At 43.2% G+C, this 27,600-nt stretch overlaps 2 protein-coding genes across 7 annotated transcripts in view; one reads left to right on the top strand and one right to left on the bottom strand.

Moving 5' to 3' along the window:
• Positions 1 to 2,523, top strand: part of TAX1BP1 (Tax1 binding protein 1) — an 85,014-nt gene extending 82,491 nt beyond the window's left edge. For all 6 annotated transcript variants that reach the window (XM_076006339.1, XM_012773389.3, XM_076006341.1 and 3 more), the window contains 2 exons: positions 736 to 824; positions 1,417 to 2,523. In XM_076006339.1, the coding sequence (XP_075862454.1) occupies positions 736 to 824; positions 1,417 to 1,618 (291 nt within the window). In that variant the 3' untranslated portion in view covers positions 1,619 to 2,523. The remainder of the gene's footprint in view (positions 1 to 735; positions 825 to 1,416) is intronic.
• Positions 2,524 to 3,322: 799 nt separating this feature from the next.
• JAZF1 (JAZF zinc finger 1) overlaps positions 3,323 to 27,600 on the bottom strand; it is a 334,436-nt gene continuing 310,158 nt past the window's right edge. The window contains exons 4-5 of the mRNA XM_020289891.2: positions 14,008 to 14,177; positions 3,323 to 5,720 (exon numbers count right to left, since the gene is read on the bottom strand). Of these exons, the coding sequence (XP_020145480.1) occupies positions 5,544 to 5,720; positions 14,008 to 14,177 (347 nt within the window). The 3' untranslated portion in view covers positions 3,323 to 5,543. The remainder of the gene's footprint in view (positions 5,721 to 14,007; positions 14,178 to 27,600) is intronic.

The raw sequence follows: 27,600 nt of genomic DNA, 5'->3' as shown, positions 1-27,600 counted from the left end.
GCATGTATAGATCTCTAAAAACTAACCACCAGGATGCAAGCATGGGAATCCAAGTCAGTGTTTTCTTTCTGATTATAGCTCAGATTTAGATTTTTAGAAGTCTCACAACCTGTAATTCAGAAACTGAATTTTGGTCTTCTAAGGTTTGAGGCTTGTAGTTTAGTGCACTCCTTTGCTTTAACACGTGTTTTTTAGTTGGACTTGCTGCCACGTGTGTGCCCAAGAATATACATGTACAAACTCACATGTATGATTTTCCTTTATTTATGATTTCTATATATCATGTCTTGGATGTATCTTGTCAAAGAGACTTTTTTCTTTTTGCAAATTGTTATTAAATGATAATTGTTGGAACAATAATGCAGTCTGAAGATGTTTTGAAAGTGATTACCTAGTCTATGGAATGATAAAAAAAAAAAAAGTAAAGTTACCTCTGTATGTATGTATGTTTAAAAAGTTCTACATGTGTCAGCTTCATTTACACATACAGGTGTGGTATGTCTCCATTCCACTGAATACTGCTTTTTATTTCAAGGTCAGACTGTTAGTCCATAGTGAAATACTCTGTAAAATTAGTTTCAGACATACATATTTGAAAGTCGAATCAAATGATAGTAGAGATGAAATTTCCCTTAAGTACAATCTTCCTTTATACTTCCTTATACTTATGTGCTTGATTGTTAAGGAGTTTATATTTACTTTTACTTAAAAGTTCCAAAATTGTTTTTTCCCTAGGAAGATGAGAATATGCCCACTGCTCCTGATCCTCATCCTCCAAGTCAGCATTTACGTGGGCATGGGACAGGCTTTTGCTTTGATTCCAGGTAATTTTTCTCTTTCCTTTGTAGAATTTGGATTAAATAGTCCAGTGGTTCTCAAAGTGTGATCCCTGGGAATTTGTTAGAAATGCAAATGTTTAGTGCTTGCCCTACAAATGAGAAACTCCAGGTGTAGGTCCCAGCAACACGTGTTTTAACATGCCCTCAGCTGATTCTGATGGATGCAATCCTCTGAGAACCTTTAGCTTTTAAACCAAGCACTGCTGGGGATGTATGAGTTGTATTTATCCTTATTGTTTTACAAAAGGCATTTTCTACTAGTTAAAAACTGAAGAACTCTTGGCACTAAGACTCACTTCACATAATGCAATTGGATTTGGGGGATTTTAATTTTAAAAAGTTTCGTCAACCTAATTGTAAAACTAAATTTAGAGGCTTTATAAATGGGTTATACAGTTGTCTACAGCAAGCATTCAGAAGCAGAAAAAGAGGTTGCTGGAGTAAATAAAGGCTTTGAAGGTAAGCTGTTTACTATGGATATATATCTGCTAACTAGATAAATGCAACCTTGTGGTATACTGAGAGTTACCATTATAAATCTATTAGACATACATAATTATTTTCCTTTTTCTTCAAGCTTTGATGTTCACAAGAAGTGTCCCCTCTGTGAATTAATGTTCCCTCCCAACTATGATCAGAGCAAATTTGAAGAACATGTTGAAAGTCACTGGAAGGTGTGCCCGATGTGCAGCGAGCAGTTCCCTCCTGACTATGACCAGCTGGGGTTCGAAAGGCATGTTCAGACCCATTTTGATCAGAATGTTCTAAATTTTGACTAGTTACTTTTTGAGTTAATATAGTTTAGCAGTTAAAAATAATATCACTTCAAACAGACCACTAAAGAGACCACAGCGTGTCACTTTCATGCACCCTCTACTGTACTTTTCTGACCAAGAGCTACTTTTGAGTTTGGTGTTAACTAGAGTCAGGGTCAGTCTTTGGCCTATCAATAAATATAATTTTAACCTGTGTTAACCTTACCTGCTTTAAGAAAAGTTCTTGTGTGTTTATATCTTTATTTATTCCCAAGTTTGCAAAGTTGTATGAATAAAGGATACAGGGATTACTTTAATTAGTGCTCTAAAAAATATGTATGTGTTAGTGTGCTGGATTATTTAGCATAATATTTACAAGTTTCTGTTTACCTTGTTGATTGAGCATGACTACTAAATATTATGTAATAAAAAGCATTTATCGTTAATAGTCGTGTGAAGTAATTCTTTGAATACAGAAAGTTCCATAATGTAGCCCATGAAATGATAGTTTAATCTTTAGAAATGGAACTGCATATAGAATGAAATCACATACTTGCAAATATCTTTTTTATATGTAAAATGTTGATTTAATAGAAGACATATTTTGTTAATTTTAAGGCAGAAAACTTAGAATAACCTAAATGATTATTTTTAAGCCATCTTGAAGTTATATTTATACCTAATGGGAAAATGGAACAAGATATGTTCAGTACAATTGTTTTCATATTAAATGATTTCATAAGTGGTTGTGGCATTAAATCACAGAATATGTATCATATCTTTTTCACATTTTCCTGATGAGTATGTAAATTTGAAATATTTTCAGTAAGTCCTTAAAAATGTGATGCACAAACCCAAATCAAGTAATGTTTTGGTTATGTCTCTGCTGTATAGTACTCTCATTAACATTAAAGAGTTCTGTAATTTCACTGTTGTCAAATTTATTTCTCATAGTTTTTCATTAACCTAGAACCTTGAGCATCTTTTTGGTTTGAGCCTTTAAAATACTTTTGAACTGTATTCCTTTTCCCTTTTATAATAATGTGCGTGTTAAGAATTTAAAGTACCAACTTTTGATTTTTGCTGCTTTTGTAGTTACCAAAATAGTTTACATTTGTTCTGAGAAAACCAGCTATTTGTCAATCGGATATTTAGACGTGGTGTTCTTGGGTGTTATATGTGAACTGCATACATATCTTGTCACTTATATTTGTAGGAGAATTTGTGTATTTTGGAATCTGTTAAGATTTTGGAGTCGAGGGCAAACTGGTTCAGACGCCAGCTGTTAGGACATGGTGGTCCTGGGAGGCAAATAGCACTGAAGACTCGTTGTTTCAGCGTCCTGATAGGTTACATGACAAACAATATATTCAACTAAAAGTATGTTCAATGAGCTTTTTAGTTGCAGTTAATAATTATGGAGCATGTTAACCTAAAAGTATCCTTTGACTGTTACTACTATTAGAAAAATAAGACTTCAACTTACTAGCCTAGAACTTATTTTTAAATAGTTCTTGGCCCCAGGGCTTAAGGTAAGTAATTTGTTACTGATATGACAGAAAAGTAATGCAGTCTAAGCAAAAATTTAGGGGAACAAAATCTACATACATAAGGTTTTTTTTTTTCAAAATGATAGTCTAACATCTCCCATTCAATTTCTTGTTAGTTTCCATGGTAAAGTTGATACAGGTTATCATGATGGACAATAATGAAAATAAAGAGCCGTGCTTATTTTGGGTCAGAGGCAGTTTATTTTAAATGTGATTTCATGTACATTTATAAGCAGCTTTTCTCGACAGAAATTTTGATTAAGTTGCCTTCAGTTCTAAAACAAACCTCTGTTGCTTTCAAACATAATGTGCTCTGTCCCCAACAAAACATATGAAAATATAATTTAAAGCACAGTTTTCACAGACACAGTACAATACATTCACTATACACGGTATAATAAAATATTCCCATCCTTACCTGTTTAGTAATACTGTCACAATGAATAAGTAAATAGAAATTGGAATTTGTTTTATTATTGAAAGAAATTTAACATGCACAATGACTATTTTATGACTGTTTAGCTGATGAACTACTGATCCAGCCTGCAGTTTCTTGCACTAGAAGGAGCGAAGCTAAATAATTGCTGGCATAAAAAAAATTTGTTTTGATCAATTGTAGGTAGATATGAAATAGTCAAGTAGGGCCTTCTTATGCACTAACTAGTTGTTTCTCATGTCTGGATCACCCTTTTAAATGTAGGATAACATTATATATTCAGGACCAAGACCACTTTCAGAGATCTGAGAAAATTTTTAGAGGGCAGTGTCTTTATAAATACTTTAATAATCCCTCATTATGAGGAATTCATAACTTATGAATATAGAAGCTTACTCATCTGGCTAACAGAATTGTCATCCTTTCAAAATGTCTGAAAATTGAGGAGGGACCCTTGCTTGCCAGCTATATGTAATGTAAGACTTCATCAAATGGGACTATGGGAAGAAACTTATTTTGTGAGCAAGTCGTGTTTGCTTTTCACCAGTTTGTTTTGTGGGCAGTTAGCTGTCTGTCTCAAAGCAATTTTTATTGCATAATTAGGCAACTGGTAAACTCTTGTGTTTAAGGAATAGCACTTGGGAGAAAAGAACACTCAAGGCATGATGGTACTGTCGGTGAGGAAAAACTTCAGGAATGGTCCAGATGTAGGTTACTCTAACGGGTCATATTAGTCACTCTTTGACCACCTGCTGCAAGAAGCACTTAATTGTCAATAAGGCTCACTTTCATATTCAGCAAAATGTTTTATAAAGCTAAACAGACGTTTCCAATAAGAATGCAGACATCTACAGTGTGATGGGGAAAGTGCCTTAAAAAAAGTCTCAAAAAACACAGTGAGTGTGAAGAGGAGGCATAGGGGGTCTTAACAAAAATGTTCCTCTTTGAAACGTGCTTAGACTTTTCATTCTGATTTGCAACCCACAGGTTTGGTAGGTCAGCGGCTTTAAGAATTGGCAACATATAAATTGTTGGCAATAGAGAACTACAAAGTGCTTTAAAACTTCATCTGAAGATGAAGATATAACTAAATTTCACACACACAAAATTTGCACTTAAGTATTTTGAAGTGTTTCTTAACAGATTTCTGGGAAAGCATTTCACTAAACTGGTATCTTGGTCCACAAATATCAATAGGCATAAATTGAATCCCTTGCACCCAGCAGGCACTCAATGAATGTGTTAATGAGTGAACTGAATATTCTATTTTGTATAAAAATGCCATTTATAACACTAAAATTATTGGTAAATCAGATGATGGCAAGATTTTCAGCTTTTTAAAGGGCAAAAGGATTTGTAAGATAATATAAAACACAAAGCACACCTTTTATGTATGTTATTTAAATATGAAAATATTTTTAGCATATTAAACATTTTTTCTTATTTATATTTCCATTACCTAAAGTCTTTCTACTCACAAATACTAACTCCATTATGTAAGGCATGGTAACCAGTTTGATAATGAAGGTATTATTTTGGTTTTGAACAAATGTGAGTTGATGTGTTGAAAAACTTCAATCACATTACAATCTTGAAAAAAAAACATCTCAGTGCCAGCCCCCTCCTCCCCCCAGTTAACATCACTGCAATACAACTAAACAATATGCAACATGCCCTCAATTTTATTTTGTTTTGGGGGAAATGTGCTGAAGAACCTAGAGCTTTTTTTTGTTTAGCACCTTATATCAAAGTAATGAAAATAGGTATGATGATTACATGTGCAAATGTACAAAATCATTAACTCTACAAAGATACATCATTCCAAAATTACAGAAAAAAGTTAAAGCATGCATTTTAATTTTTTCTTTAAAGGGTTGCTGAATGCTTCCCCTGAAAAAAGGTGGCTGTTTTCAAAATCAGCAACTGCTGGTGAGGATTTCTTGGCACAGTTATGACCAGCATGTTATTGCTGCATCTTCCTGATAATCTCAGCCGACACCGGGGGATGGAAATTGATTGTGTGGTGCCGCAGGCCCTGAGCTGTCTTGTAACTCTTCCCACAGCGACATTTGAATGGTTTGCGGACACGAATCTGTGTTCTGTGACCATTCTTAGCATGGTACTTTATGCCATTCACATTCTGTGGAGAAGACAAAAATATTGCTCATTAGATGGAGTCACAGAATGTTTGTCAAACTCGAGAAAGTCTCAATATGGGCCTGGATTGCAGTTAGACATTTCCTGGATGGCAGTTGGTTAGAGGGAATATGCTTTTGCATGAATTCCAGCTGTGGCCCTTCGAGGACAGTCTGGTGTGTCAATCGGCTGTTGTACAGACTGAATCCCACACAGCTGACACAAGGACATTTCAAATATGCCTCAATTCTGAAAATGAAAGTATTGATTTCTTAAAATTTGACATAATAGGTATTTAGGACCCTGTATAAAGACAATTAAATAGGCACAGTTCCCTCTGCCTGGAACTTTGCTTCCTCCCTGAATCTTTTTTTCCCACTCAGAAGAAAGTTAACAGTGAACGAATCCTATAAAAATATCTTCAGGATGACTAATAAAGTACCTTTCTAAAGAAAAAAATTAGGGCAAAGTTTAAGGCTTGCATGAATTTTTTATTTGGAAACAGTTTATGCCTTGCTTCCAGTCTACTGTGATAACTGTTCCCTACCACACCTTACCTAGAATTTTGTCCATTTTTTGCTCTGCATTAAGCCAGTGTCTGACGCCACTGTGGGAGCCACCTATTGCCCAAGTCCTCCCCTGCTCCTACACAGTTGTGTGGGCTAAAACACTAGGCCCTAAAGTAGTGCAGTCCGAACATACAAGTAGCTTTAGAAGTCTTAGGTTATTTAGATAATCTTAGTGTTCACAAAATGCTCAGACCGGGTTTCTCAGCATCTGGATGCTAAGATTGTCGAAATGCTTTCTGGATTTTTGTGAGTTGGTTTTGCTAGCTCAGTAGCATATTCTGTGCAAGACTCCATTCCTAGATTTACTCTACAGATTTAACAGTATTGCTCATCCCAATTAAATGGTGAGGAAATAGGCTCAGGGTATTAAGTAATGGTGGAAGATTTAAGAAAGAATGGCAGAGGTGATATTTAGGCATAGGTCTTAATTTCCAAGTAAGCTACTTACTGCCAGATTGGAAAGGGAACAGAGAAGAAACAGCCTGTGACATGAAATTGTTGAGCACAGATTACTAGAGTGTGCTATTTCCTAAAATATTACCTAAATTTAGTCCTCCTGGTCCCATGCCCAACTAAAGGATTCCAACACAGTCTTGTTCCCACACTACATAGGATGCCCATAAATGAGCTTCCAGAACACTACTCCCTGCCATTGCTTCATGAGTACCTAGCACAGTGTCTAGGCACATAGTAGATGCTCAATAAGTTTTTGTGAATGAAGGAATTTGTCAGAACAGTGTTTTCCAACCATATGCGCCTCACTATTCTGGAAGAAATTGGGAGGGTTGCTATTCAAGAATGCATTTGGTGGTTATTACTGTTACATTTCCCTGTTAAGAGACTTGAAGTACATATTGTTTTTTTAAGATTTTGATAGAGAACCCTGCTTGACTTTGTTGAACACAGAGAAGCCAAACAGCCACCAGTTGGCTGTGCTCAGAGTCTGAAGGTTGTCTACTGAGTGGAAGCAGAAGGCACCCTCTTGTCCTGGATGCCTGGCTCTGAGCCTTGGGCACCTTCAGCCTTGTCCTTCCTGCATCAATCCTTTCATAAGGAGCAAGGAAGCAGCCCACCAGTCTTGTTAAGAGGCATGCTGAAGGATCAGAGCTTGCTGGGGCAGGACATGGGGAGCGTAGTAGCAGTCGCACAATCAGACCCACTGAGACATCAGATAGGTAGATATTCCCCGTCGGCCCCCTGGCTGGCCCAGCCATCCCAGCTGGGGCCCAGGCACATGTGTGAAGAGGACAACTTGTGTATGTAGCCTGAGTGAGCCTTCAGATGACTCCAGCCCTGCCTGGTGTCTGAGAGCAACCGCATGAGACCCCCTCACGCCCCCAGCAAGAACCACCTTGCTGAGCCAGGCAACCGACAGAACTGGGAAACATAATTGTTTTAAGCTGTGTGTCTATATATGAGAGAGAAAGAGAAACAGATAATAATAGTTTTACAACCATTAGAAAAAGATTTCCAACTTTAATATGGTAGAAAGTTCCCTGGCTCACAAATGCTAGAAACGTGCATCTGGCTGCTTAATAATATCCCAGTTATTAGCTCTGTGAATATCCATCAAGCACCTACTAGAGGCCTTTTTGGTAGATGAAGGGTTACTAAAACACTGCATGTCCTTATTTTCACAGGGAACTTGTTGCAAGATGGATCATTAAGAATCCAGCTGCCTCTGAGCCCCAGAACCACTCACGCCTTGTCTGAAAATAGGGGAGACCAGAAATAAAAACCATTAACCAAGAAGCAAAAAGGCATAGCAACTTCAACAACATCAGGGCTTAGACACTCCATCCAGACCCAAATTTTTATAACTAATTAGGTTAGAAAAGGTTTGAAACCAGAAATTGCTAAAGTCACAAGAAGCCAGTCCAATGTGAAACCAGATCCCTGTTGACAAGGAAGACAAGCCAGAGGTGAGGTGATTCCAGCAGGCCCTGTGGCCTGTTCCCAGCTTGAATGTAAACATTACGTTGTATGTCTGGCTGTGAGACTGAGGAAAACACAGCCAACTCCATACATACAAGCAGCTTTATTACTCTGGAAAAATTAGGAAGCCAAGTGCACGTTTGGAAACATACAATATTTCCAGGGTTGGCCAAAGAACCTCCTGTACCATCACTTTCTCTGTTGTTGTGATTTAAAATGTTCAGAAGTGTCAATAGGGTACCCTTATCACAACTGTTAATACAAGGTCAAATCAGACTCTCTATTAAAACATAGCCTCAATCTGTCCATTCAGTTATAGGCAATGGAACAACTTCTTTATAAAGACTAGATAAGCTCTGAAAAGATCCCTGAAGTTTCTAATTGCATCAACCCTGAAATGAATTTGATCTTTCAAAAATGTTAATAACAAAAATAAATGGGAGGCAACTTGAAAATGACATGCTCAAATTCTCTGGTCTTTAAAAAACGAAATGGAATTAAGCTTTGAAGGGGCAAGGAAGGTCAGTAACATTTATTAAGAACTTACCACGCTGGGTGCTTGACGTCAACTGCCTTATTCAATGCTCATGGCTTAGATGAGGGAACTGACACCCAGAGAAGGTAGTGACTTGCCCAAGATCACATGGCTGGTAAATGATACAGCTGGAATGGGAACCCCAAGATGTACAGTTCCATAGATCCTATTTCCTCCTTAAGCCTCCTAAAGTGCTAGATATGGTAATACAACCAGATGGTGGCCTTTGAAAAATCTTACCAGTTAGGAAGGATTGGGATACTCAGTCTGAAGAAAAATGTCTATCAACAATGATGCTCTGACATCAGGCTAGTATATGAAGGAAGCAGGTGGGACAGGAGGTACAAAGGAGGACTTAGATGGTGGGTTTTACCATCAGGAGCTACCTGTCCCTATGATGGAATTTAGCAAGTTTAATGGAAAACAAGCAATTTAGAAGATACTCTAAAAATTCCACTCCAAATCAAAAATCATGAAACGGAAAGTCTGGATGCCAAGCTGGGCCATCTTGAAGTTAACTGTATTTGATCTTTGTTGTCAGTACTCAGGCCTTAATGTGTACAATATGTGACATGCCCTAGATATGAAAACCCTAACTTCAATTTCCCATGGGCCCTGACATTCTATTAATACACAATGGAGAGGAGGAAATTGCTTAGGGATTTGATGAAGAAAACTGAAAGAACAGAAATTGGGGATGGTGGTGGAAATGGTGGTGGTTAAAAGTGAAATCGCTTGGAGCAGCATGGACACCCCACTGGCCCCAGGAAGCAGGAGGGCTGAGTGTACTGACTCAACATGGCAGCACACAGAATTGCCGGGGCCAGTGGGATCTTTAGGAAAAAAAGAATTGCGTCTCTCCCCCCCCCCCAATTAGATAGATAGAGTAGATAATTGCAGAAATCTAGAAAACGTAGAGCATAAAAAGAAAGAACATCAATAATCACTAACATCTGAGGCATTTCCTTTCAGTATTTTTTCTAACATATATATGTGTATAAAATTTAGCATCTATTTTTTCCACTTAATGTTACTTTGTGAACATTCCCTCATCATTAGTTTTTTTTTCAATTTTTGAAAACAGGATACTATGTGTGTAGGTATCAGAGGTCAGTCTGTCTGCTGCTGATACAATAATGTCCTCTCTGCAGCAGGGGACTCCTTCAGGGAAACTCGGTGGGGGGGGGGGGCTTGTTCCGTTTTACATTTCTTTTTTTTTTTTTTTTTGCGACAGAGTCTCACTTTGTTGTCCAGGCTAGAGTGAGTGCCGTGGCGTCAGCCTAGTTCACAGCAACCTCAAACTCCTGGGCTCGAGTGATCCTTCTGCCTCAGCCTCCCGAGTAGCTGGGACTACAGGCATGCGCCACCATGCCCGGCTAATTTTTTATATATATATCAGTTGGCCAATTAATTTCTTTCTATTTATAGTAGAGACGGGGTCTCGCTATTGCTCAGGCTGGTTTTGAACTCCTGACCTTGAGCAATCTGCCCGCCTCGGCCTCCTAAGAGCTAGGATTACAGGCGTGAGCCACCGCGCCCGGCCCGTTTTACATTTCTTGAAAGTTACAAAATGTCTTTGATCTTCACCATTCTAACATAAAAGTTATCAAAGGAACAAAAATCTCAAAGCACTTCAACCTATCTTTTAAACTTATCCCCAATTACAAGGTGGGCAAGTCCTAACCTCTTCACCTGCAGCCGGAGGAGGAGCGTGAGCGGCACTGGTGATGGGGTCCGCGGCCCGGCGGGGCACGCCCGGGGAGGAAGCCAAAGCGACAGTCCCGCCACCGCCCTGGTTCTGCCGCTCCAGCTCTGGAGTCAGTGGGGACCCGCATGTCCCTCTTCCCCGTCATTATATCTTTGCCCTGTCATTGCACCTTTATTCCTTTGTCCTCAGGGCAGCTACTGAGACCTGCAGTGGGTGCTGAGGAGGGGACGGCGAGCTGTAGGGTCATGGGGGTCATAAGGGAGATGGTGTCTCACTGCAGACAGTGCTTGACGTGGAGAGAGCATCTGGGAAGGTCTGAGAAGGAAACTTCACCTGGGAGGGGGGAGTGAGTCTGGGACATTGGTGATGACTCCTAGAGGAGGTGGCATTTGAGCTGTGCCTCGAGAAAGGAGTGGAATTTAAGGGATAGATGCTGATGGAGAGAGGAAGGTGTGGGAGAGGAGGATGTGCCACCCCCAAATACGCCTCGTTGCCATAAGGATTGTTCAGCTGAAGGCAATAAAGAAGCCGCAGATGCAGGAAAGCTCTCTGCCCTCCCTCCATTAGCCTAAAAACAGGACATAAATTTACCAGACAAAAGAGATCCCACCATCCCCTTCTTCAGGGGAGAACAAAGGTTAACCACCCAGGAGAACTCGACCCGCACTGGCCTGGAGATGGTATCAGAGGAACTACATGAACAAGCTTCACCGACTATCCTTTATCTGCCATTTGTCTTCCCACAACTTGCTGCCCCTAGAGACTCAAAGTCCTTTACCTTTGTCTTGTCATTTTTCTAAAAATGTACCAGTTTTCTCTTGAAGATGCTATATAACTGGAGTGCAAAGCCACCTCTTCGAGAACTACTCATTCCCTGAGTGTCTGTCTCCCAAGTACATTATAAAATATACATGTTCATAAGTTTTTTTTTTTTTTAAATTTTTTGAGACAGAGTCTCGCTTTGTTGTCCAGGCTAGAGTGAGTGCCGTGGCGTCAGCCTAGCTCACAGCAACCTCAAACTCCTGGGCTCAAGCGATCCTCCTGCCTCAGCCTCCTGAGTAGCTGGGACTACAGGCATGAGCCACCATGCCCAGCTAATTTTTTCTATATATTTTTAGTTGGCCAATTAATTTCTTTCTATTTTTAGTAGAGATGGAGTCTCTCTCTTGCTCAGGCTGGTTTGGAACTCCTGACCTTGAGCGATCCACCCGCTTTGGCCTCTCAGAATGCTAGGATTACAGACGTGAGCCACTGCGCCCGGCCCATAAGCTTCTGTTTGTTTTCTCTTGTTAATCTCTCTTTTGTTACAGGTGTACAGGTATCTCTTACAACTAAGAACTTATGATGGTTGAAGAAAAAATTACTTTTCTTACCCTACCAAGGGAAGAGGGTAGGAATTAACATGGGGAAAAATGTGGACACTTGGCTCTGCTGCTCAGTATGAAGTCAGGAAGCCAGATACCTCATCTCTCAGCTCTGTCAATGCCACTGAAATGGTGAGAAGAGCTGATCTAAGTCAGTGCCCAAGAGACTTAACTAATTAGAGACTCCTGCCAACAGGGGGCAGGAAATGGAAGCCTGACTTGCCTTGGAAATAAACAAGATGGCAGAACTTCTGGATTCTGCCTGACTCCACAGTACACCTGGTCATTACCACCCGCTTCTCACCAGCTGCCAAGCCAAAATCATGCAATAAATAAGATGAAATAATACTTACATTAGAGAACAGCCCTGCCCTACAACCAGTAACTTCTGAACAGAAAGAGTCAAACTGAAGCTATAGGGAATGTGACCGTGTTCATCTCACGCGCTTGGCTAGAAGGAGGAGAGTTACATGTCTGTTCTGTCCCACGTGTCACTGCTTGGCCTTCTAGCCGAGAAAAGGAAACCCACGCTTCCCTCATCGAGATCAGGACCACCACAGGCCACCATGTCACCTGCAGCTAATGGAGCCTCTTGGCTTAGGCGGTGAGAGAACACCCGGAACAGCCCCCATCAGCCCAGACATAGACAACTGAAGGGAGAAATTGCTGGAAATCCAAGAAAACTAAAAGCAAAGGAAAAATGCTAACAAAGAACAGTGCTCGGGCCTTTGGGGGAAGCAGCACGCTGGCAGCGGCGAGGAGGGGCAGCTTGGGTAAAACACGGACGGGACCAGCACCCAGGGCAGGCAGGTGCGAGTGTGGCCTTCTCTGTCTGGCTTTTCCTACCGGGAAATACAAAAAAGAAGGAACAAATCTCTTTCTGCAGTGCAGAGCTGCCCTCTGGAAAAATGAGTTTGTCTAATGACGCTGTCGCCGGCATCTTGCATCCCAAAGTAAGTATTTAGTGGCCTTCTCTCCTCTCCCAGCTCTGTGCCCTGACACACGGAAAACGCACAGATGCGTCCTGAGACCTGTCCTGACCTGGCCTCAGCAGCTGTCCAGCGGGCCCCGACAGGACTCCTACATCTCCACCCGGGGAGGGGGGTTCTTTTTAAACAAAGAGCATCTGGACTTTGCATGATAGAATTTTAACAGTACATAGGTGAAATGAAACCTTGGAACCCTACCTTTGTGAAACATTTGTGTTTCATGTTTTTATATCAATGTCAGGTATAAAAAGTACGGAAATAGACTTGTTTTAGTGTTCAGAGACAAATATTTAAGAAGGGGCTATATAAGAAGTGATTATGCCATTGCACATTTTTCAAGCCTTTCAAAAACACTATCAGTCTGCTGAGCTATGAGTAAATTAGCATATCATCTAATGTGCCAGGCATGTTTCTGATTTTGTTTTTCTATCTCACATTTGGATGTTAAAGAGCTGCTAACACCTCATGGGCAAGTTTTTAATTTTGTTTTTTAAAACGCCCTCTGGACGCACACTGGAATATTTTTGGTGTTTCTCCTTGTTTTGTCCCTTTGAGTTTCCTTGGATAACTGAGCAGCCCTGGCTGCCCGTGACCGCCCGAGTCAGGCTCTCAGAGACAAGGGCCAGCGGACAGGAGGCTGAGGCTGCAGTGAGTGGTTTGGTGAGAGAAATATCAAAGCCCTTTTTCCCCCCTTTTTTCATGCCAGTGGGTGGAAGGGAGCAAGAACTTCCTCAGCTGGAAGCTAAATACCCTACCACATTTCCACATTTTCCAAAAGGGCTCTGTGAGCCATCTGGGACTTTTATGACTTCAAAGTGGTCTTCTGTGAGCTACCTGTAGAGCCAGCCATTGGGGAAGGTGTTTGGCAAATAAATACATTGACACGTTTTATAATCTGACAGGCCCCCCAATATGACAAAAATTTGAAGAATATCAAAGGTCTTCCTGCAAAAGATCTCTTTCGACCTCCAAGCTCCCACAGGTCGGGAAAGGGGAAAACCCCACCAGACACCCAACACCAGCAGGCCGGCATTCACCCGCGGGCAGCCCGCGCACCCGGTCCTCACGGGAGAGGGAAGCTTCTCTCCCTGGCCCACCTGCTCTCTTTAGAATTAAGAAGGGGCTGCTACCTTGCTTGAAACTTGCCCCCTTTCTGTGCAGTTATGCCAAGCGAGGTGGCACCTCTGTTACCTTGTATCTCTTTTTACATCCAGGAACCGGGCAGGCAAAAGGCTTCTCTTCCCCTCCATTCATGCACATGGAGCTGAGGATGGCCTCGGAGCTGATGGCGCTCTCTGTGGTCCAGGACTCATCGCTGTCCGACTCCTCGTAGTCCACCTCCTCCTCGTCGTACTCGCTGCCTGTGGGGGCAGGAGAGAAGTGCAGGGACTGTCAGCAGTGGTCACCTCCCCACAGGTTCACCCAGCCACCCCCAAGATGGGAAGGGCAGCCCCAGCAGGGCACGCCAGGCCCCGGGGGACCACGAGCACAGTTCCCCAGATGGCCGTGGGGAGAAGAGCCCTGCATTCCCCCCCCCCCCCCCGAGACTGCGGAGGGCCTTCCCAGCCATCCGTGGCTAGGAGTGAGCTGAATAAGAACTTGAACTCGATTCTGTGGCAGGCCCAAAGGTGCAAAAAAGGCTCCAAGGCCAAAACCAAAAATAAGCAACAATGACAGACTTGTCCCCTACCAAGCTAGTGGCTGACATTCCAATGGACAGAGAGAGTTCTTCTCCCTGCAGTTTTATGATTTACTGGCTTAGTAAGTGCAAAAACCTCTGGGAATGGGTTACATTTTGTAATTATTAGGTATTTCTTTATAGATTTGAGCTGTGAAGACCATGAGGAATTTTGGAACTAAAAGGGGGTTACCCCAAGCTTGGAGGGCACAGCATGGGAAAACGCGGTGTAGCTCCTGGGAGACAAAGCGATTCCCTCCCGCTCAGCCCTACCTTTCGGGCTACACACACATCTCCTGCTAGGGCCGACCCATCCGTCACCCGGCTCAGACAGAAAGAGGGGATTCTCTTACATTCCTCCAGTTTAAGGGCTCTGCTAGGAACTAAGTTAAAAATCTACTTTGCTGGCTTCTGTGCAGGACGGCAGGGATGGAGAACCACTTCCGCACGCAGCCTCTTTTGCTCTTTTTAATGAGGCCCAAAGCCATTTCTTCTGAGCTTTTTGCACAATACAACCCTGAAGGACATAATTCTACAGATCATAAACAGTGTAAAATAATATGTTGACAAGTCCTAATGCATTTACAAGCCCCATGGAATAAATAGGAATTATAGCACAACATTAATAAGAATTATATGGTAGCAATTACAGTTGTGAAATTCATCCCCCAGGTGTGAGGCTAAATTGCACCAGGGGCCTGCCTGGGTGCTTCATGGGCTCGCTCTGCTACATCAATTATTTCAACACCAAATATTGGCACTTTTATTGGGTTTCATTTTAATAGGCATTAATAAGATTGTTTGAAGAGCCAGTTGAGCCAGAAACAGGGACGCAGGCATCTGAGGCTAAAAGTTGAAAGGATGCAGGAAGGAAGGAAGGGCCCTCGAGTTTATTGAGTGCCTATTGTGTTTCAGGCAGTTACATGCATTATCTCATTTAATCCCCCAGTAACCCTATGAGGCAGGGATTACTGTCACTTTAATCCATAGGAAGAAACTGAGCCAGGAGGTTAAATGCTATGCATTCTCAATGAGCTATTAAGGGACATCGCTTTTTCCCACATTGCTTCCCAGCCCCAGTGTCTGGCTCCTCTGAGGGGTCCCTTCCAATCTGCAAGTTGCTGTCTTTCACCATTTACCACTCAGGTGGAATTCAAAGCACTCTGTTTTGAATCCTGCTAGAAACTCTCAGGTTGTGCAGAAAAAACAATGCGGCAAAAATGAGGCTTTGGAGTTAAATGTGGGTTCCAGGAAACCCTGCTGAACTTGGCTGTAGCTCCCCCAAATAGGAGAGCCAGCTTGGAAATACTGTCACAAGACAACACAGGGTCCTACTCTGCCACGTCTCGCCCTGTCCGTAAGCAAATCCTGAAATCTGTTTTTAAGTAGGGCATTGTTCAAGACGTTTTACTCTTAAACAAATGCCACATGCTGGTGTCATTTAAATTGCTTGTTAGAAAACTATAAATGCTATTTCCCAAGGCTCCTCCAGTGGGACTTCAGAAAGTCAGAATGACTAATTTACCCATCTAATTGGGCTAATTTGTTAACCCGAATACCAAGAACCACGCAACATTTACAATGGGGGTGGGGGGACCTCGGACCAACTGAGGGCTTAATGAAGCCCAGCAGAAGATAAAACTTCAAAACTCCACTGGATCAAAAGGGACCAGACCCCGAGGGGTCGATGCCGCATACGCAGTGGCCTGGAAACCACATGGCATCCACCCCACGCGGGGCGCCTGACTTACAGGCCCAGCTGGAACGCTTTTGAGAGGGAAAGGTAGTGCTGGGCTGACAGGCACAAATTGTGACTGTCCCAGGCCAAGGGACACACACACCCCCTAGTTCTCAGGTACCACCAGGTCCTCTGGGTAGCTGGCGAAACTGATCAGCTCCCTTGGTTGAGGCAAGACGGACCTGTCTGTACTTAGTTCTGTCCTGTAACAAAGAGGAGCAGCGCAGACCTGAGTTCACGTCTGTGCTTTTGTTAGGTGAGGGACAACTACTTGGCTTTTATTTTCTCTTCCATGAAATGGGTGCAAGTCTCTTCCTTGCAGCTTTAAGGATTAGAATTAGTGTCTAGAAACTATCTGGTGTACAAGGACTGCCACGTAGTAAGTGCTCAAAAAATGGAAGGCAGTGTAACTAATATCATTTTTGTAATAATAGTACATATAAAACAGTATTATTTTTAGAAAGGCCTGCTGTGAAACTAAACAAGAAATAAGATAATTCTGAAAGGGCTGGGAATCCCTAGTAGACAATATCGTGTTTCCCTAAAAATAAGACAGGGTCTTATATTTATTTTTCCCCAAGAAGACATCCTAGGGCTTATTTTCAGGGGATGTGTTATTTTCCCTTCAAAGCCTCAGCTTGCAGCACGCACAGGATGGGCGGGACCTGACAGGGGGAGCCGACCTTGTTGGTGGGGCTGCCCGCACCTTTCCGGTCACCTCTGGGATAGTAGCTGTCATGATGGGGCAGATGAGAAGTGTTGCTCCTCTTTTTTACTGCTCCGCAACGAAACGCATGGGTTGTGCAGACACGCTGTGTAGCCACGCCCATCACTAGGTCTTATTTTCGGGGTAGGGCTTCTATTGTGCAAATGCTTAGAAATCCTGCTAGGGCTTATTTTATGAGCAGGTCTTATTTTCGGGGAAACGCGGTATGCGAGCAGGACTCCACAACAAGGCAGGCCCGTCTGCCTTGGGCTCTCCGGTGCGGGTGGGGCAGAACACATCTCCACTGGCCATCCCTAGGGAGGCTGCAGAGCCGGACTGGGGGCATAGTCGGGGGCCCTGCATGCTGGCACCGATAAGCTGTGTGACCCCAGGCAAGTGACACCACCTCTCTGAGCTTCAGACTGCTCATCTGTAAAATGGGCTAGTAATTGTTGTTGTGATAAATAATTGAGTTATTGGTTTTAGAATTACTTTGAATAATGCCTAGCACATGGTAAGAGTTCAGTGAGTATTTGCTAAAGAAACATAATGTCACCAGAGCAGTTTCTTTATCTCATATGGGGTTCTCCTACTGCTTGCCTTCCTGTACCCCAAATCCACCCTTTTCATCAAACAGGGGACTGTGGACAGGGAGGCAGCCAGAGGGCCTGCTGCTGGCGGGAGAGGCCGCGGGGCCCACGCACACCCCCGCGGGCCTGCAGCATCCTGCAGAAAACATTTGACGCCTAAAACAGCTGCTCTTAGTCACCTTGCAAACACCTGAGAACTCCAGACAGAGCTAACCTGAAACTAAAGTTACACACTGAGTAACAAAAACATCTGGGCCGCCCTTCTCTCGCTTCATTAAATTTCCTCGTGTCTTTCCAAGAGAGAACAATACGTTCCAACCTCCTTCACCTTCAGTTTCTGCTTCATCTGCTACCTCAAAATAACTTCAGAATGAAGGAATTCCCAGCAGTCTCCAGACCTTTGCCAGGGAATTCCTTACCTGTTCAGGGAAGGCAGGAGGGGGCGAGGCTGCTTCTCCTAGCCACGGCCTCCTCCTCTCTGATCCTATACCCCAAGCAGCAGAAAACTGTGAGCACTGCCCCGAGTATGAGAGTACATGGAGATTATAAATGCCATACATGCACTGACATATCACCACATAAAACCACATGTGTAAAGAAGTAAAAAGGGTAAGGATAAAATAATTATAAATATATATATATATATTTTTTTGAGACAGAGTCTCGCTTTGTTGCCCAGGCTAGAGTGAGTGCCATGGCGTCAGCTCACAGCAACCTCAAACTCCTGAGCTCAAGCAATCCTTCTGCCTCAGCCTCCCGAGTAGCTGGGACTACAGGCATGCGCCGCCATGCCCGGCTAATTTTTTCTATATATATTAGTTGGCCAATTAATTTCTTTCTATTTATAGTAGAGACGGGGTCTTGCTCTTGCTCAGGCTGGTCTCGAACTCCTGACCTCGAGCAATCTACCGGCCTCGGCCTCCCAGAGTGCTAGGTTTACAGGCGTGAGCCACTGCTCTTGACCAAAATAATTATAAATATTTTGATAAATACATGTATTAAAAACTTCCCACACCTTTCCTAAAGCCTGCGGGGCACACCGCAGGCTGTGTCAGGCGATCGGGGTGAAACGGGCTGTGGACTGTGTAGCTACGGGAACAGGAGGGGCCTCCAGGAACGGACACGTTCACTCGCCCGCACAGCAAGCACGTGTCCACCCCCCACTACGAGTGGTGCAGGCCATGGCTACGGTCCTGTCCAAACCCCACGACGCTCTAAGCCCGAGGGAGAGGAGCGGGGCTTCACGCCGGGAGACCGAGGGGTAACAGGATGAGATGACGCTCTTGCTGTGTGCCCACACCATCCTGAAACCACGAATGTTAATTTCTGCACAATTTTCAAAAGAAAAAAATGTATTAAAAGTATTTCTTCTGGATAAAAGGCAGGGGGAATGACCCAACGCCCTGTGTGTAGTTACGAGTAGTTGGGGCAGGAAAGGTCTCTGGAGTGTGTGTGAGTCACAGGAAGAATCTACCCCTCTGGGGCCCAGAGCGGGCGTATGAGGACAGCCTGGCAGATGTCCTCTAAGGCCAACCTCTTAGCAGGCTCTGCTGGGGAACGTGAAGCTGAGGAGTCAGAATTTTGCAACTGGAAGGAACATGTGGACCAATGAGTCCCACATTCATTTCTATGTCTCAGAAGTTAGTGACTGTCCATTTTGACCTTTGTGCATGCAGTGTAAAATACAGGTCAATTTCATTCTTTTGCATGTGGAAATCCAGGTTTCCTTGCACCATTTACTGAAGAGACTACCCTTTCCCTACTGTGTCTCTTTTGTGCCCTTGCCAAAAATTAGTTGACTGTATTTGTTTGGATTTATTTCTGGGCTCTCTCTTCTGTTCCACTAGTCTATGTGTTTGATTTTATGCCAGTACCATACTGTTTTGATTGTCTTAGCTTTGTAATATAATTTTAAATTAGGAAGTTTGATGCCTTCAACCTTGTTTCTTCTTTCTCAAGATTGCTTTGGCTATTCAGGGTCTTTTGTGGTTCCTATAAGGATTTTTAGAACTTTAGGAATTTTAGGATTGTTTCTTCTATTTCTGTGAAGAATGTCATTGGGATTTTGATAGGGATTACATTGACTCTGTAGATTGCTTTTGGTAGTATGGACATTTCAACATTAATTCTTCTGATCTACGAACACAGGATATCTTTCATTTATTTGTACTTTCTTTGGTTTCTTTCATCAATGTTTTATGTTTTCAGTGTACAGATCTTTCACTTCCTTGGTTAAATTTATTCTTAAAATTTGTTTGATATTGTTGTAAATGGGATTGCTGTCTTAATTTCCTTTTTAGCTGGGTTGCTATTTGTGTATAGAAATGCTACTGATTTTTGTATGTTGATTTTGTATCATGCAACTTTACTGAATTCATTGCTCCCTGTATTTAAAAATAATTGACTGGGGCCGGGTGCGGTGGCTCATGCCTGTAATCCTAGCACTCTGGGAGGCTGAGGCAGGAGGATCACTCTAGGTCAGGAGTTTGAAACCAGCCTGGGCAAGAGCAAGACCCCGTCTCTACTAAAACTAGAAAGAAATTAATTGGCCAACTAAAAATGTATAGAAAAAATTAGCTGGGCATGGTGGCACATGCCTGTAGTCCCAGCTACTCAGGAGTCTGAGACAGAAGGATTGCCTGAGCCCAGAAGTTTGAGGTTGCTGTGAGCCAGGCTGATGCCACGGCACTCTAGCCCGGGCAACAGAGTGAGACTCTGGAAAGAAAGAAAGAAAAGAAAGGAAGAAAGAAAGACATAATAAAATACAACTGATTGGATCAAACTGTTAATTTTGATGAAACCATTCTCTTTTAGAACACTCTCAAAGATCTGCACTTCAAAAGGGAATCCAAGGTTTAAGGACACAAAGGACCCACTGGCTATGATGTTGGGTAAATACAACAGTAGCCAATCAATCCTTTTATTAGAATGGATATTATTTTTGCTAATGTTCTGGTTATAAAGTTCCATGGTTTTTTTTTGTTTTTTTTTTTTAAAGATTAGTCAAGTGCAATACTGAGAAAGGGGAAAGCAGTAGAAAAAGGAGTTCCATCTGTAACTGACCATGAACAATCAAGTGAGATAACTCACCACCTTCGGACCAACAAAAGATCCATGGTTTTAATGGCCTGTTCCACCCTTATATTCCCACACACCCCATTATTTGTAATGAATGGGCAGATTTTAGGAATGTGTATATGATCTGATAGTCAAAATGCCTGTTTTAGATTTGGCCTCCTTTTTCGTTAACTCATTTGCTCCTTTAATTCTGGCCAATTGTATACCTAAGCTTCCCTGTGCACACTTGGATTTTTTTTTTTTAAATAAAAATTGTATCTGTCTAAGAATGAGCAAATTTTGTTTTGCACATGCATTTCTTGAACCAGGAGTTGAGAGATACCTTTGCCATTTAGGTTTGAGGTGCCACCTACGAACCTGGTCTTCTGTATCATGAGCCTTTGTCTCCCCAACTTAACAGAGGGGAAATGTGGGGCAGGAAGGTGAGGGATGTGCCATGGGTCACCTGGCCTCACTGAGACTGGCCCTTGGCTCTTTGTTTCTGAAGTTTGTGTTCTTCCGATTTACTTTCAAATGGAATATCCCCTGTACAAGAGGGATAATAAAGATATGATAGACAAAGTAAGGCCCTGGAGATGTGCTGGGAAGAGAAGACAAAGAATACAATGTGGAGCTGCAAAAATACACACGGCATGCAGTGTATGAGCACGTGGGAAGTGACAAGCTATGCCTTGTGACAGCCTGTGATGGGACCCTGCCATCCTGGGGTGGCTGCAGTCCAGTCTTTCCAAGGACAGGAACATGAGTTGTTTTTTAGAGGCTCTTGTTAGTCTTAGACATAGTAATCGATTTAAAAATGACATTTACTTTGTCGAGAGTTTCTACAAGAAAATGTAATGTAACCCGGCCCTGCATATGACAATTGGCTGCCACTGATCATTCTTGGGTTGAATTTTCCATTTTCATACTTGGCAGTTTTATAACCCCCATTGTCGGGGTATGAGTGGACAGGACAGCAGCTGAGAGGGGCACCTTTAGGTAGCCCCAGTAGCTCATGTCAGCATTTCAATCTGAGAAATGCGCAAAGCCAGCAGATAGGGCTCTGCGATAAGACGATGACATTACATTCCACAGGACTGCTGAGGACCTTCCACTGGTTGTCAGCAAAGGAGGTAAAAATCAGAGTTGGTTTTGTGAATCAAATGAGAAAACCAAGGTGGTCTGGAAGCGCTGTACACACACATACCTACCTCCCTCCTGGCTGCCCATCTGGCTGAACCTATGTCACCGCCCAAGAGCCCTGCTGGGTGCTTCTGCCACGCTGGCCCCAAACCTTGCCCTCCTCGTCACACCTCTGCCCACACCTCCCTGAGCTGACCCTTCACTCTGAGAGATGGCCCGGCCGTTTTAGTACCTACAGAGCGCTCAGACTTTGTAGTCCTAAACATAAAACAGTGACATGCAGATAAAAATAAGTCAACCTTTTCCAGAAACCCTATATGTCTCATTTTTCTTATAACACAGATCATTAATATTCATGTAGAAGTGATAACTGCAGTGACAGCAAATTAAAACTCTCCTGGGGTGTCAAATTCTGGCAAATACATTAGCAAAGAGTTGCCTTTCTGCCTTATAGATCTATCATTATAAATCATCTTTAATTGGCACTGACCCGCTTTATAGGAGCTGAAGCAACAATAGTCTGAATGAATTGGCAACGATGACGAAGAGAGACACATTAATGCCCCAGGGACCATGAACCATGCCTGGAAAATCCTTGGCCTCCTTGTTCCTGGGCCTCAGCTCATTACTGGAATGTCATCCCCCATCTCTTAACTACGGAATGGGTCCTGGTTCTCTGAGCCAGAGGTACTATCTCCATAAGACCACAGGCTTTCTAATGCATTGCTGGGCCCCGTGTTGGTTTCATCTCTGGCATTCAAGGACTCTTGGTCATTATCTTTGATTATCTCACAGTGCCCAGGGCAGCGCCTGTACCTAAGGAGCCTCCGGACATGTGTTTGTTGAATGAATGAGTGAACACACTTCACAAACTTTAGAGGTGGAAGGAGACCCAAATGACACACCTTCCACCCTTGACCCCTACAATCTCTCTAAAAAAGTTAGATTATTTCACTTGCTTCCTGGAACCCAGTGGTTTCCATGACCTGTTGCTTTATCATAAGTGCTTGCATCTTTCATATCTGAAGGACTATTTTTCTTAATAAGATAACCTAAGAACTATTTGTACTTAGTTTAATGCTAAATGTTTATACCTATAAATCTATTTAACAAATATTTCTGAATATTCAGATACTATTAAATAACCAATCAAAATATAAATTTTAAAATAAAATGCTCTTTATACATTTATATGTTGATCATAAACTTAGTCAAATTCTGCATATTTCAACAAAATTATGCCAACCTTTACTATTTAAGTAGTTGTTTAAAATATCTTAAAAATCGACAAATCACGCCAATTATCACAATAACCATAAAACCTACATTTAACCTATTATGCAAGTTAGTTGTAAAGATCTGATTTATGTTTTCATTATTTCCATACTTAGCTTTGACCTTCCTGGGGTTACAAGAATCTGGCCAGACCTAAAAGAAAGAGGAGCTGATCTTGGGGCCAGTAGAAGGTGGAGGTTATGAGTTATTGACTGACTGGATTTTTAGTCAGGACACAATCAGGACAAGATAATTCAAAATGAGCCTGCATTTCCTGTGTTAGACTCCTGGGGGTTTTGGGTCAAGGTCTGCTTGCTCCATAAACTGGACTTTTAAAGCCCAACTCTTTCTTGCTACTTTGATGCCCTCGGTAAAGTTACTAGGGTCATTCGAGATGGCATCTTCTGGGGGACACGGTGCTCCCTCAGTGCGGCCATTCCTCCTCTTGAGGCACATGGCTATGTCCTCATCTTGCAACGCCTCTCGGGTCCTCCTTCTACCTGTTTGTGATCAAAGGTGGTGGCCAGTCTTTCCTGCTCCCGCTTCACAGGTCCTCCTTTTCCTGGAACTATGGGGCTCATTCCCAAGTCCCTGTCTATCTGCCCACGGGGGTGGGGAAAATCACACCCATGCTTTATGAACAGAAATCTACTTTACAGAACACAACCCTCACTGGTGCCGATGCCACACAGCAAGATCTTCACCTTTCTTACAGCTATTTTTTTGGGCACACTTTATACTCCCGTCCCCATTTCCAGTATCATTCTGCACCGAATGATTTTCAAAGATTCAATTAATTACCAGTCATCATCATACTCTTTGACACTCAAATGACCACAACTTGGCCGTTCTGTGGAAGCCCCTTTAAGTGGCCTCCTTGCTTTTCAGTATTTCCCCATTACTATTTTTTAATTTGAATTTTATTCTCTTTAATAAAAGTTATAATCATACGGAGTAGAAGGTCAGATAGTTCCACGAGGCTCACAGTGAACAGTAGAGGTCCCTGTGCCGCCCTCCCTGCAGCAACGGCGACCAGGCTTTGACCCGGCATTATGCCCCCTTCCTAAATAACGTGCCTCCGCTGCTGTGCTTTGGTGTTGGTTTGGGTATCTATTGATCTCCTCCTGCGCAAACTGATCCTTCTAATCCTCTGCCCGCACTTCCTCTCCTCCCAACAGAACTTCATTACGACACAGCAGGTCTTTGTTCAGCGTTGTTTCATTGTAACATTGGTGAGAAAAAAAAACAAAACAATTCAGTTTCTGGCTGAGGCTGCCACCTGTGTGGAGTCTGCGTGGGCTGCCTCCGTCCTCTGGTTCCCTCCCACAGCCCAAAGCTGTGCACGTTTGGATCACGGGCGTGTCTACATGGTCCCTGAGTGTGCCTGTGTGCGTGTGTGAGCGTGCCCCGCCGTGGGGTAGAGTCCTGGCCAGGGCTGGTTCCTCCTTGGCCCTGAGCTGCCAGGAGAGCTCTGGCCACGTGACCCTGAACTAGAAAAAGTGGGTTGAAAAATAAATGAACACAAATTATTGTCAGATAATTCATGAAGTATACGATGATGGTACAAATGCACGACGTAAATGATGCAGCACAAAAGCACTCAGCAAAGCTTGCCGTGCTCGTTATCGTTTGTTTTGGAACTGTTTGGTAGCAGCGGGTGCTCCTTACAATTTCCATTTTGCAAATGTTTATCCCTTGACTTAACCTGCCGCCACTAGCACCACCATCACTCACCGATTCCCCCCAAATTGGGTAAATCATTATTTTACCTTTTTTTATTTTCTCAAATTAGTAAAGTACATAATAAATTATGTATAGCTCACACTGATTTCAATGTTTAGTATTAGAAGTGTTTTGGGTTTTTATTTAGAAGTCTGGTGATGTTTCTGTGACCAGAAATACGCCGCAGGAACTTGAATCTTCTTTGTATCACTTAGGCTATGGTAAGCCTGGATTCATTATACATCATTTCACTTAAAGCTGAAGTTTCCAAGAACTTAGAGGTGACGTGAAGTGAGGACTCAGTGTGCTTGGTTTCGTTAGCAGTCACTGTTTGTGTTGTGACGACACTGAGCCATGTAATGGACTCTGCCCACACCTTCTTTCCTTGGGGTCAATAGCACCATCTCCACAGCCCCCGTTTTCATCTTTCTCATCTTCCTCCTCACCATCATCATCATGGCACAAGCAGCCAATGCATATTTGGGGCTCACCATGTCCAGGCACAGTTCCAAGCACTGCACACCTGTCGGCTTGTTTACACTTTGCAACACCAAATGAGGTGGCCACTATGACTATCTTTGTCTTCCACAGAATAGAGGAGTAGTGTGGTTTGTCTGAGGTCACAAAGCTCCTCCAAGGCGGAGCAAGGGATCCTGTTTGGCCCTCCTGGGACTTCCCTCACCACGGTACCAGGGGCTCCCTCCACTTCCCACACGGGGCTGACACCTTTCCCAAGGTTCTGTGTGTTCCTCTTCCTTTGTTTACCTGTTGCTTGGGTCATGGGAGGTGAAATCTGGAGTCCCCAAATGACAACGTCTTTAATCTACCCTCACCTGCCTGCAGCTTTGAGCCCGTAGGGCTGGCGCTCATGTTCCCTCCGGACCTTGGAGGCACTGCTCCGCCATCTTCTAGCTTCTTGGAGTGCCACTGGAGTCCTGAGTCTCAGACGTGTCCTCCTCTCGGGAGACTCTGGAGCTTTTCTCTTTGTCCTCCGCCCCCACCATCCTTTTTACAGTCGTGCTGGGGACTCCTTCACCTGGAAACTCACACCCTCCAGTTCTGGGAAATTTCTTCAAATTACTTCTTGATGATTTCTTCTCCTCTGCTTTATCTGTCTTTCTGGGAACTCTTTTTATTCAAATGTTATACCTCCTGGACTAATCCTCTGATACTCTTATTCTTGTCACTTCTATTTTCTAAATTGCTGGGTCTTTTTTTTTTTTTTTTTCCACTTTTTATGTTCTGGGAGATTTTCTAAAATCTCTGTGACCTTTCTATAAAGGTTTTCATTTCTCCTATCATATGTTTTCATTTCTAAAGACTTCTTATTTCTTATTTTTACATGTAAACCTTTCTCATCCCTCCGAGGGGAAGGTTAAGGTTAGTCTGTATTTTCTCCTGCTTCACGCATCATCGCTGTGGCTTCCGTGTCCCTTTCTTCCTCTTGAGTCTGGTCTCTGGCGTTGTTCATCCTCAAAACTGTTCTCAAACCTTGAGGATCCCTGACTGTGTCCGCTCATGCTTAAGAGGCACACAAAGCCGACTGATGCTCTAGCACAGGGCAGGTCTGCCAGGTGGAGAATGTTCCCCATGGCACACTTGGCTGGGGACCAGTCCTGTGGGTCCTTTGCTCTTGGGCTGGTCATCCTGGTGGTGAGTCAGGCTCTGGCCTTCCTGGCACAGGCAGGGAACGCGGCTGTGGTTCCACCGCTGAGCATGGAGTCCTGCTCAGTCTTCCTGTTCCATAACCGTGCCTCGCCCTGGGCTCTGCCTGGTGTCGCTGGTGCAGCCTCTCCTGAGAATTCACCTGCAACGCTCTGTGGCAGGTTGGGAGGAGAGGAAGCTGCCTGGCCTCGCAGGGCTAAGCCGGAAATAGGGAGGTGGGAGGAAGCTAAATCTGAGAGACTTTGGACCAGTTCTCCTGATTTCAGCCTTACTTGTGCCCCCAAACATCAGAGGTATCTGTTGCTCCACTTTTTTTTAAATACGTAACAGCACTATTGAGATATGACTCACATACTATTAGTACACAATCTACCCAGTTCAAGTGTACAATTTGATGGTTCATAGCATATTCAGAGTAGTGCAATCGCCACAATCGATCCTAGACCATCTTCATCTCCCCCAAAAGAGACTCGCTCCAATGCTTGAGGCTTCCTGGGACTATGAACACTTGTGCTCCTCACCCTTGTCAGCTCAAGATGCAGCTTTTTCTAGTTTGCTAAGTCAGGGTCCTCTCTTCCTTTTGCTTTCCTGCCTCCATATCTTTTGTTGCTGCTGTCTCATCTTTGTGGGCTACAGCTTTTAAACCTCACTTCTGTCATTTTAGGGGCACATGTATGTTCGAATCACCATCTTTAACTGGAGGTTTGCTGGCTGCTTTGAAAGCATCCTTCTTCCTAGCAACAGAAAAAATTCCAGGCCTGTCCGGGATTATTCCTGCCCCAAGATGTGGGGCCAACTGCTTTCCTTTCAGTAGAGGACGGCACTGAGACCAGAGCCCGGGGGCTGGCGGTGGGGTCCGATGGTCCCATGTGGGGGCTGTTGTTGGGAGAGGTTGCTGCCCTGAGCCGCCAGAGGGACAGGGCTGGAAAGATCCCAAGGTCACTACTGACATTTCTAATTTAATGCTTACCTTAACAAATGCTTCAAAATGTTATTCCGAACAAACATGTATTTTCTCTGCCTTATGCCTTATGGAAAAACATGTATTTTCTCTGCCTTATGGCTACCTACATTTTTATTCCCTTCCCTGTTCATCATTATATCTCATTCTCTGTTATGATGTTCGTATGTCTCCTTATCCAACCTTCTGGGGGCACTTTGATGACCCTGTTCTCTCTGCCCTGAATTTGAGGCCAGTGTCTATAAAATA

This window comes from Microcebus murinus, chromosome 9, assembly GCF_040939455.1.
Source record: "Microcebus murinus isolate Inina chromosome 9, M.murinus_Inina_mat1.0, whole genome shotgun sequence".
In the NCBI taxonomy this organism is placed as follows: domain Eukaryota; kingdom Metazoa; phylum Chordata; class Mammalia; order Primates; family Cheirogaleidae; genus Microcebus; species Microcebus murinus.
Note: the sequence above shows the minus strand (reverse complement) of the source record. Positions and strands in the feature narration are given on the sequence as shown.